This window comes from Notolepis coatsorum (assembly GCF_963971535.1).
Source record: "Notolepis coatsorum genome assembly, chromosome: 15".
Classification (NCBI taxonomy): domain Eukaryota; kingdom Metazoa; phylum Chordata; class Actinopteri; order Aulopiformes; family Paralepididae; genus Notolepis; species Notolepis coatsorum.
In genome coordinates this window covers 65616945-65629444 of record NC_140179.1, presented here as the reverse complement: position 1 = coordinate 65629444, position 12500 = coordinate 65616945, and the positions used below count along the sequence as shown (strand labels likewise).

The 12500-nt window shown below is 45.1% G+C and overlaps 1 protein-coding gene across 1 annotated transcript in view; it reads left to right on the top strand.

Moving 5' to 3' along the window:
• The window catches only part of ercc8 (excision repair cross-complementation group 8), a gene marked incomplete at its 3' end in the record, with an annotated part of 63373 nt that overhangs the window by 18657 nt on the left and 32216 nt on the right, over positions 1-12500 (top strand). The window contains exons 6-8 of the mRNA XM_084331020.1: positions 6185-6253; positions 8214-8280; positions 12380-12483. Of these exons, the coding sequence (XP_084187146.1) occupies positions 6185-6253; positions 8214-8280; positions 12380-12483 (240 nt within the window). The remainder of the gene's footprint in view (positions 1-6184; positions 6254-8213; positions 8281-12379; positions 12484-12500) is intronic.

Here is a 12500-nt window from a genome sequence, read left to right as displayed (position 1 = left end):
AGGGCTCTGTACTCCTCCTCATCATCGTCGGTGATGTAGCTTACGATGGAGGAGTCGTCTGAGAACTTCTGCAGGTGGCACCCGCTGGAGTTGCGGCAGAAGTCTGAGGTGTAGAGGGTGAAGAGGAAGGGTGACAGCACAGTTCCCTGGGGGGCGCCGGTGTTGCTCACCAGTACGTCAGACTGACTGTCCTTTAGTCTGACGTACTGTGGCCTCTCAGTGAGGTAGTCCTTGATCCAGGCCACCAAGCCGTGCTCCAGCTGCATCGCAGAGAGCTTCTCCGCTAGCAGTGACGGCTGGATGGTGTTGAAGGCGCTGGAGAAATCAAAGAACATAATCCTCACTGAGCTGCGCGGCTTCTCCAGGTGCGTGTACGCTCTGTGGAGCATGTAGATGATGGCATCCTCCACCCCGATGTTTGCCTGGTATGCAAACTGCAGGGGGTCGAGGGAGTCACGCACCAGGGGCTTGAGGTGTTGCAGGACCAGTCTCTCAAACGTCTTCATGACGTGTGACGTCAGAGCGACTGGCCTGTAGTCGTTGGGGGTGCTGGGACATCCCTTCTTGGGCACCGGGACAATGCAGGAGGTCTTCCAGAGCTGGGGCACCCTCTCCAGCCTCAGGGAGAGGTTGAAAAGATGCTGGAGCGGTGCTGCCAGCTGCTCTGCACATACCTTGAGCACCCTGGGATTGGTGTTGTCCGGTCCTCTGGCCTTGTTTACGTTAATTTTGGAGAGCTGCCTACTGACCTGACTGGTTGTGATCGTCAGGGTTGGGGGTGGTGGGCAGTCTGCTGGTGTTGGGGGTGGGGTGCCGTTGCTGATGGGTGTGGGTGGGTGGGGGGTGGGGGGGCTGCTTTGTAGGTGTGATCTGGTGCTGGTGTCGATGGGTGGGGGGAGGGGTGTGGGGAGGCCACTCTGGTCAAAGCGGTTGAAAAACGAGTTGAACTCGTTTGCACGCTCTGGAGGGCCCTCCACAGCTGTGCCCTGCTGTTTGAAACCAGTGATCTTCAGTGATATCCACCACATCACCACATCACCACATCACCATATCACCACATCCACCACGCACAGTAGTAAAGACGTATTAGTATAGTAGTGTAGGCAAGGACGATTATTTAGTGGCAAAGTGCACGATAGCAAAAGACGGTACGAAGGTTCGTTTTTTTTCTTTTTCTTCATTTCAGATATTGATTGAAGAAGTGTGTTTTTAGTCGACGGAGAAAGATTGGTGGGGTTTCAGCTGTCCTGACTGTGGTGGGAAGTTGTGGAGCGAGGACCGGGAATAGCCGGCTTCTCTTGACCCTGTCATTTTACTTATAATATGAACTATATTTTGTCCCAAGTCAAACTAACAGGGGCGGAGCCAGCCTGAAATCTGCTCCTCCATATCAGATGGGCTCCTTTATACAATTTCACAGCACTTAACTCATTCAGTGCCACGCAATTCTAAATCATTAATCCCTCACAGTGCCAGCACTTTATCAGTCTATTTTATTTAATTTTTTATATTATTATCTTTTTCCCCCTTCTTTTTTCGTTTTTCTCCCCTCCCAATGTTAGTCGTTATGCCAATTCCCAATCCCCTTCCTGGTCGTTGCGCACTCTACCCCCTACCGTCGGTCTGGGAGGGTGGAGACTATCACATGCTTCCTCCGACACATGTGTAGCCAGCCCACCGCTTCTTTTCACCTGGCAGCGTGGACTCTCACTGGGAGAGTGTAACGTCTCTTAGGGTGCTTTCTCACTCACCATCGGGGTCGAATCAGCTCCGTACCGTCTCGTTCCGTCTTTGGGTGTACACACTTCAGTCTTGGTTCGCGCCGGGTTCTGTTTACGGTTTGCGTTTTGAGCGTGTACGCTTGCCGTAGGCGATGATGTCACGCTCGAAAATGTAAACACAGGAAGAGTGTTAACACGGCGGTGGAGACTGGATGCTGATATAAAATAAACAAATAACCAATAAATATGAAGTTATATTTGAACCTATGTTGTCAAGCCTTGTCAATATAACCCACCCCCTTTTCTCACGAATGGAACTGGTGTTGTAGAGTCCGCTTTTGAGCGTTTTCCAGGGCTAACGCTAAGCTAACGGCTAACGCTAGTTAGCTTAGCCTATTACTAGTAACATTGCTCTCATCAATTATATTGAATGTCATTGATCTACCGGTCGATCACGGCCGACTGGTTGGGCACCACTGGTCTATAGAAATAAATGCATTCGAACAAGAAAGTATAGTAGACATAGCAATGGCAAACGCTAACGCTAGTTAGCTTAGCCTGTTCAGCAGCTAACATTATCCCATCGCTCGTGGCAATTATATTGCATGTCATTGATCTACTGGTCGACCCCGGCCGACTGGTTGGGCACCACTGGTCTAATAGAAATAAATGCATTCGAACAAGAAACCAATGTACATAGCAATGGCAAACAAAATTGCCAGGCCTAATGCAAGCCAGGGAAGTGTGCTTTGTAACGTGGCTTCATGTTTTCATCCACTGAGCTGTGAGGCTCCACATGCTTTTTTTATTTTTTTTTTTATTGAATAGTTTATTGGTTTAGAATGGAAAATCACACATATACATTGGATCACAATATGAAAACAGGTATACATTTTCTCCATTTACCAATAGGATTTCATAAAAACACAATAAAGCCATAGGCTTGTTTCCATTGTGGTCCTTCATCATTGGTGTCAGTGGATTTATGTACTGGTGTGTGGACGTGGGTGTTTGTAGTGTCTGTATGTCAGGATGTGTGGTATAAAAACAAAAAAAATACATACAATAATATTCCATTTTATAGACAATAAAAGAATAAAAAAGGAACAACACATATTAAAACCCTTTGTTCACTACTCCCAGCTTCTGCTACTTATGATCCACCTCTTTATAGCTAATTTAAAAGTGGAGAAGGGGCTTATGGTCTTCAACTCCATTGGTAGGCTATTCCATTGTACTGCTGCTGAATATAGGAATGCGTTTTGGCCAATTTTCCTATTGCATCTCACTGGGACGATGTCTGTAGGGCTCCCCCTGGTGGCGTGTCCGTGTACATCCCTTACCATGTTAAAATATCCACTGAGGTACTGAGGGACAGTATTCCAGAGTATCCTATGTGTTATGTTGAGTTTTATTTGAGAGACCCTCTCCTCAACCCTGAGCCATTTGAGGCTGTTAAAATGTGTCTGTGTAAGGTGAGTCCTGGGATGGAGTTTTAAAATCATTCTAACTAATTTGTTCTGAGCTGTCTGTAGCCTACCTTTCAGTGCTACTGTGATGCCAGTGTACCAGGAGGAGCATGCATAGTCATAATGACATTGGATCAGTGCCCCTGCCAGGACTTCCATTGCTGACCTGTTAATATAGGTGGACACTCTACCGAGAAATTTTATTCTCTGATTGATCTTTGTGACCACCTTTTGTGCCATGCTCACCCCTGATAAGGTGTTGTCCAAAATACATCCTAAGTATGTGACTTCCTCCTTTGCTGTTAACTCGATATCTCCTACCACTACCTTGAACCCAGGAGACCTCTTAAGTCGTATGGCCGAGCCAAAAAGGATAGCTTCGGTTTTACCCAGGTGTAGGGATAACCTGTTTTCGACCAGCCAATGACTGATCTTGACAAGCTCTAGACTGAGTGACCTCTCTACTTCTCTTTTGTCCTGATGGGAGACCATGAGTGCAGCATCGTCCGCAAATAAAAACAGTTTACAATCACATGCAGTTTTCATGTCATTGATATATAAAAGAAATAAAAGTGGTCCTAAAATACTTCCTTGCGGCACCCCGCACGTCTGTTGGAGTGAGGAGGATATGGTCCCATTCATTTCCACTACTTGTTTCCTGCCTCTCAGATAAGACTCCATCCACCTTAAGGATATACTGTTAAAACCCATAGCCTTCAGTTTATATAAAAGTATGTCGTGGTTAACAGTGTCGAAGGCTTTTTGTAAGTCTATTAAAACCATCTCACAGAATTGACCTTTGTCCACCTCTGTTCTAATTTGGTCTGTCAGATATAATAAACATGTGTCTGTGGAATATGATGTTCTAAATCCAGACTGGAGCTCGTACAACAGGTTGTTTGTAGAGAGGTATTCGTTTATTTGATCATTAATGATCCTTTCTATGACTTTGGATATTGCACTAAGAATCGACACAGGCCTATAGTTCCCTGGGTCTAATTTATTGCCTTTTTTGTAAAGCGGAATGACTCTGGCTTGTTTGAGATCATAGGGAAACTGTCCTTGACCGATAGATAGATTTACAATGTGTGTTAAGCCGGAGGTGATGGACTCTGCTGCATCCCTAAGAAATCTAGCCGGTATCTTGTCCTGTCCTGTTGCCTTGTTAGGATTGAGCGCCCTCAGTTTTTTCAAAACTGTGTCCTCAGTCACACTCGCAAAGGAGAAGGAATCTGTCTGGATACCTTTCTGTTTGTAGTACTCCCCTACCTGTTTTTCACCATACATGTCAGTTGTACTTGGCAGTCTGAACTCGCAAATTGTCCATAAATATCGTTTTTGTGGGTATTGTCCAGTTGTTGCTGTGTGGTTTTATCTGCCCAAAATTCAAGCAAGCATGAAAGCATTACAGTAACGACGTTGTGTGTGTCACGCCCCCCGCTCCCACTAGCGAGCACCCGAGACCACCTATTTCACCGGTCCAGGTTCAGCGCCCCCCGGGGACGAATCAGCGGGGGACGGGGACGGGGGGGAGCGTTCTCACTCAGACGGATACACCCTTTTCGGGTGCGACCCGGCGCTGATTCGACCCTGAATGGTGAGTGAGAAAGGGCCCTTAGATACTTCCCTTGCTGTGCAGGCGCCCCGACCGAACTGTAGGAGTCGCTGTCCACAACGACCCAGACCCACCCTCCCGCTGACTCTGCCAATCGAGCTAGTATGACGGCCGGCCAAGCCGGAAGCAACGCTGACAGCTGGATTCGATACCAGTGTGTCTTGCGTTGGTGACGAGCGCCTTGACCGCTGCGCCACCCAGCCGCCCTTTTATCAGTCTATTGTAAGGATGTGATACACAGACCAAGGGATATTTCACTGTATACTCTGGCAAATTACCTATAATTATATACCTATTACCTATATCATATAGAATGAGCGTCTTGACAACATCTGTATCTAGCTAGCCAACTATTAGTTTAGATTGGATTCAGATGTATTGTCATCATACAGTACAAGCAGAGCCCTCTCTCCCTCAAGGTGAAATACCAAAGAGACGCCAGGATTCGCTCTCTCCCTGGCATAATATGTTTTGTTGTTTTCACCCTCTCCTTTGGTTATCTCTCTTTCTGGTGCCTCACATCTTGGTTTTCCTAGCTGCGTTCCCCTGTGAGAGACGCCATCTGGACACCTATCTACCTGTATCTAGTCTAGCTGACTAAAATGTTGACACTCAGCGTGATATCGGGTCAGAAATAAGAATAGACCGTTCTTTTCATATCAACACTCTCGGCTTAACCCTTTCACTGCCACACGGCAGAAGGTTAGCCCTTTACTATCATCCGCAGAGCTAATGATGCTAATGATGGAGCATCGCCGTCGGTTGTGTGATAGTAAAGCGCTAACCTTTTGTATTGTCACAGTGAAAGGGTTAACCTTCTGTATTGTCACAGTGAAAGGGTTAACCAGCTGTCGTGTGGCAGTGAAAGGGTTAAGGTCCAAGTGAACTTAGACCTAGATAATTGTTTTAGTGGTTTTATCTTCTAAGAAAGCGCTTCTACCCAAATCCTACAGTAGAGACTATGGTACGTAGTTATGATTATTATAATTACAGTAAACCAAGATAATACAGCCTTTTGTGTTCTTCATGCTGTGTTCTCCTCTTTGGTATCTTTGCAGACATTCAATAAACAATAAAAAATAAAAACAGTCTGGCTCTGTCTGGCAGTGAACATGTATCTGTGAGCTTGACCTAGAATGGCTTAACGGTCTGCAGATGCGTGGTACTCTGACCTCTGCTCTCTGTTCTCAGTAGGCACCTTGACCTCTGCTCTCTTGACCTCTGCTCTGACCTCTGCTCTCTAGTCCTCTGCTCTCTTGACCTCTGCTCTGACCTCTGCTCTCTAGACCTCTGCTCTCTTGACCTCTGCTCTGACCTCTGCTCTCTTGGCCTCTGCTCTCTTGACCTCTGCTCTCTTGACCTCTGCCCTCTCTTCTCAGTCGGCACCACAGACCATAAAGTGATGCTGTGTGACCTGAAGTCTGGATCACGCATTCAGGTTCTTCAGGGTATGTGCTTTACTCTCGCACACGCACACACACACACACACACACTAGGGTTGGGTACCATTCACATTTGAACCGATACTGGTACCAGTTTGTGGAATTCGGAATCGGTACCCAACGGTACCTTCTTCGGTACTTCACTCTCTGTAATAGCAAGAAAAAAAATTCTGTTGTAAAAAGAAATAAATAAAAAATAGAAAATGTCCAAACTTCTCCATTTCAACATTGTTATTTATTGTTTTGTTATTTATTGTTGTGACACACCACACAAAATATGTATTGTGTATTTTAAACGTTTAAATATCAACATTATCTGGCCATCCTCAGTAAATATGATCAAACTCCTCTGACCTCATCTGGTCTTTCTAATATAAATATAATGTATATATATTTGTGGGAAATGCTTCCTCTTGTCTAGCATATTACACTCTTATACTAAACATGGAAAGTTACCGAAATTTGGTACCGATTCACGTTAGATCGATCGGTACCAAATTTCGGTAACTTTACATGGTAGTAATTCGGTCAGTACCCTTAACACATTCCCTGCCACGGTTATATCCATCAATGTAGGCTCACTGCCACCACTCTAAGCCTATGGAGATGTTCACCTTCTTTGCAGGGCTATAACTTTTTAAATTGTATTGCTAAATTGACATTACCATGGCCCATTCAACATCGATTATCTATCGTTCAGGATGTAGGAACGTTATACTTTTTCATTCATAGATTATTACAAAAATACCTTCTAGAATATAAGTATGTTTTTATCGTTTTCTGCAGTAATTCATAGAATGTGAGTTATAGGCATAAACGCATATACAGATTATCAACTGCCGTTTATTGCAGATACATGCTATATTAAAAAATGCAACTGTATATGATCATATACGTTATGATTCATCATGCACGGATGAAAGGGGGGGGGGTCGTTTATAATTCCGTGATCGTCCGTAAATGCTTTATGTAGTATGGGTGATATATTGATCAGATCGGTTTGCAGTGAAAAGAATAAACAATCAAGCTGAAAGTAACTTTACTGTCCTCTTACCGTTCGCCGATGAGACTGGAGGAAAAAAATCCCACTTATTTGACGTCGATCTACTAGATCCATTTCCGGTTTGTATGGCGCAATAAATGCCCAAATCATATCGATTATTGTGGCAGCGATCCATATGCATGCCAGTGTTTGTCTGTAGTCCCGCAACGATATGTGACTGCCGGACGGATTTCCCAGATGCACCGTTGGCCACTTCCGGGTGTAACTCACCCGATCATCCACCTGGCGGCGGTATTGTGGCGTTGCACTATTGTGCAGGGTCCCACTGTATCACCAGAGGCTGGGTGGCGGAATTATGAATGCCATGGCGAAAAAATGAAATATGATCTCAATATCGCTGTACAGCGTGGTTTGGCAGAATTTGCATGGCCGGCAAACACGCTGTACAACGGGATTAGCGGTGGATGTGTTAAAAGTGCAGAGTTCGGTACTCAACCCTGACGCCTGAATACTTTCCACAACAAAGTCGTGTTTCCGCGTCTCTGATTGGCCAGGTCATGTGACATGTACGCCCAATCGTGGGACCGCAAGTTTTTGGGTGGTTAAGCTTAGGCGCTCTTTCGAAGTTGGTTAAGGTTAGAGTTTGTCTTAGAGCATGGTGATAGAACGCCTGCCCTGATTCCAAACTCTAACCTTAACCAACTGCGAAAGAGTCGCCTAAGCTTAACCAGTGATAAACTAGGCGTTAGGTAGTTTGCAGGCTGTTCGACCCGGAAATAGGCGCAGAACTTGCCGTCCCACGATTGGCGCACATGTCACATGACCTGGCCAATCAGAGCGCAAAACTCGAACGCGGAAACACAAATTTGTTGTGGAAAGTATAGACGCAACCCTAACACACACACACACACACACACACACATACTCGCACACAATGAAATAATGAATGATTGTGCCCCCCAGGTCACAGAGGGGAGGTCCTGTCTGTGCGCTGGTCCCCCAGATACGAGCACATCTTGGCTACTGCCAGGTAAGTTGTTCCAGCAGCTCCTAGTTGGTGCCTGTATGGCTGCCCTCAATTAACCCTTTCACTACCACACTACCAAAGGGTTAACCCTTTCGTTGTGACAATACAGAAGGTTAACCCTTTCACTACCACACTACCAAGGAAAACACGTTTCGCAATTATGCCACAACAATGTGGAACGCCCTACCCACAGCCGTAAAAAGATGTGAATCCCTACCCACATTCAAAACCGCTCTCAAAGAGCACCTACGGGAGGCTGCAATTCGAAACTGGCCACCGTAAATGTCCAACCCCCCCCCCACCCCCTCCTAATAGACAGTCTCCTCCCCACCGTATGTATATATTTTCTGTTAGGATCTCTGGGAAACAGTACTGTATATTTGCATATCGTATATGTCACAAATGTAACAGTACTATATACCTGTATGTCCCTATGCCATAAATGTCATGATGTCATGTATGTTGTGTATGTCATAAATGTCACTATGAATTGAAAATGGGGGACCCTGATGTAAACAAGACGAAAGTCTTTCTCTGGTCTGCATTCCCTTAACATATTGTCTGCCACGCAGTATGCCCTTCTTTGCCCACTCTCAGCGCTGTTAGCTTATGGAGTCGCTCACCTTCTTTGCACGGCTATAACTTTTTAAATATTATAGCTATATCGACATTACTATGGCCCATTCAACATTGGGTATCTATCGTTCCGGATGTGGGAACGTTATATTTTTCCATTCATACAGTGTCGTGTTAGTACCCTCGTGAATATAAGTATTAGAGCAGTAATTCCTAAAACACGAGTTATAGGCCCGACGCATTATCGATTGGCGTTTTGTTCCTATACACGCTATATTAAAAAATTCAAATGTATATGATCGGTATACATTATACATTATGCTTCATCATGCGTGAAGGAAATGGGGGGGGGGGGGGGGGGGTCGTTTATAATTCCTTGATTGTCACTAATGGCTTTCTTTAGTACGACATCATACGTTGATCAGATGGATTGCAGTGAAATAAATGGACAATCGAGTTGAAAATAACGTTAGATTCCTCTTACATGTCGCAGATGAGTCTGGAGGAAAATAATTCCAATTATTCGATGTCGATCTGCTAGATCCATTTTCCGTTTGTATGACGCAATAAACGCCGAAATCATATTGATTCTTGCGTTTCGAAAGCGATCCAATGCACTTGTGTATCTAGACCCACGTTACAATATATTACTGCCGGAGGATTTTCCCAGATGCACCGAGCGCCACTTCCGGTTTGGCGTGGAGTGTAACTCGCCCGAAATCCACCAGGCGACGGTATTGAGGCGTTGCAATATCAGACAGGGTCCAGCTGCGTCCCGGAGGGAGGCTGGATGAATTATGAATGCCATGGCGGAAAAATGAAATAGCGATCCCAAAAACGAGTTTACTCTGATTGGCGGGCAATAACGAGTATACTCGTTGTTGGCGCACAATGTGTTAAAAATTGTGTGTATTGAGCTGTACTGTATTGTACCCATTCTGCAATCTGTTAAATAAAGTTTTCATTCATTCATTCATTCACCAAAGGGTTAACCCTTTCACTGCGACAATACAGCCTTTCACTGCCACACGACAAAGGGTTAACCCGTTCACAACCACACTACAGAAGGTTAACCCATTCACTACCACACTACCAAAGGGTTAACCCTTTCACTGCGACAATACAGAAGGTTAACCCGTTCACTTCCACACAACAAAGGGTTAACCCTTTCACAACCACACTACAGAAGGTTAACCCTTTCACTACCACACTACAGACTGTTAACCTTCTGTAGTGTGGTAGTGAAAGGTTAGCCTTCTGTAGTGAAAGGGTTAAAGGAGTTCTTAGTCGACTCATAGTCCTGTTGACTTTCGGGGTGACAGTGGCTCAGGAGGTGGAGCGGTCGTCTGGTGATCGGAAGGTTCCCGGTTCGATTTCTGCTCCTCCCGGGCAACGTGTCGAAGTGTCCTTGAGCAAGACACTTAACCCCTACGTGCTCCCGATGAGCAGCTCGGCACTTGCCTGACCGCAGCAGCTTGAACAGGCTGTTGTTGGGGTGGTGAGGGTCTTTCATTATTCTGCAGGCTCTGGATTTGTACCTCCTGTTATATAAGTCCTGCAGGGGTGGTAGTGCAATACCCGTAGTACGCTCAGCTGAGCGCACCACTCTCTGGAGGGCCTTCCTGTCCTGTGCCGTGCTGTTTCCAAATCAGGCAGTGATGTTTCCAGTCAGAATGCTCTCTACAGCCCCGGAATAGAAGGAGTGAGAGTATCTTCCCAGATACTCTGAACTTCCTTAACTGTCTCAGGTTACACCACAGAATCTATGTGTGTTGACCATGTCAGGTCCTCTGTGATGTGGACTCCCAGGTACTTGAAAGTGCTCACCCTGTCCATGATAGCCCCATTTATCCGCAGTGACGTGTGTGTCCCCTGCTGTATTCTCCTAAAATCCACGATCAGCTCTTTGATTTTACCAATGTTCAGGAGTAGGCTGTTATCCTGGCACCAGCGTGCCAGTTCATCAACCTCCTCCCGATAGGCCTTCTCGTCATTGTTAGAGATCAGCCCCACCACCACGTGTCATCCGCAAACTACACTATGGAGTTGTTACTGAACCTGGCCACACAGTCATGTGTGTGCAGTGAATACAGCAGGGGGCTCAGAATGCAGTAGATTGAAATAAAGGTGTTCTATTTCAATCTGATTCAATTGGATCTTTGTTTCCATATGAAGTATCATAAAATGTATCATAATGAAATGTATAATTTATTAAATGTATCATAAATATATTAACATTATAGACCAGAACATTACCTCAAGTGACTTTACTTTGCAATAACATTGAATTTGCCAACATGCTTCTCACCACTGATATGGGCTTTGGACTGAAGACTTCATTATGTCAATGTTAATTTTCTTTCATTTAGGACACCTCATACATTTACTGGTGTAACTCCCTGACCATGCATGCTATATTTACACATGTGGTATTGCTGGATTCAGCACAACCACACCTTTCCGAAGAAGCCCTCATATGTGTTTCTATGACAATCCATGGCAGGGCTACTACAAAGTAAATGAGAACATTCTGCATAGATATTCATTTTTTACATTTCCGCTTATTTTAAGTATGTGTACATACCGGTAAGTATATATTTCCTACATGCATAAAGATATTCACATCCAGGGTTTTCTATTAGGTTAAGCAACTGTCTGACTGCTAGCATGTCAAATTTGAAAGCTCTTGGAGCTTGTATTATTAATCTACATGAGTTTATATGTCTCAACTCCCATACAGCGAGGCTATATTTTGGTTATTTTTTCCTTTGGGGGTGTATAACAATATCTATCAATTTAACAAGTTTTGCAGTAAAATATTTTTATACAGGAATCCATTTCATATATGGGAGACCTTAGAGATGAGGAAAAACATGCTTGTGTTTTGTTCTACCTCCGGTAGGGGTATCTCAAAAACTAAAGCCCTTTTTGACAGTTTGTCACAGCACTAAGCGTTCCCCCTGCTCCAAATGCAGCGTGTCGAGCATTCGTGGAAGGAATCTTAATCGACTAAAAAAGACCAAAATGTCAAGGCGTCCCTCGTAAAGCATGTTGTTGACATCTCTGCGAGGTCATGCAAAGAGGAAATGTGCTTTTTATCTGGTGATTCAACAAAGCCTGGAGAATGTTGGAAAGGAGGCCTGGCTGGGGGCCGTTCCAACACACACTCTCTTGTGTTCCGACCCAAAATGGTAACAGAGTCTTAAAAAGCTCACACTCCTCCTCCGTACGTTCGCCAGGTCGGCTGCCAAATAAGGCAAATCATGTTCGATGTTTGGAATTTGTGTCGGACCGGAGCCTCTAATACTAACCAACATCCACCATCACATGACACACGGAGCAACCGCTCTCACATATCAACAATGTTCTGCTGGGACTCGCTCTCTCTCTGCTTCTCTCTCTCTATATTCCTCTCTCTCTCTGCCTCTAACTCTCTGACATTCTTGAGAATGTAACACATGTAACAATATTATTCTGTATGCATGTCTCTCTCTCCTCTCTCTCTCTCTCTCTCTCTCTCTCTCAGTACTGACAGCAGGGTAAGAGTGTGGGATGTCCGTCGGGCCTCTGGCAGCCTCTTCACCCTGGATCAGCACAACAGAGACAAGTCCAAAGCCTCAACGGAGGCAGGTACTGACCCCTCTCCT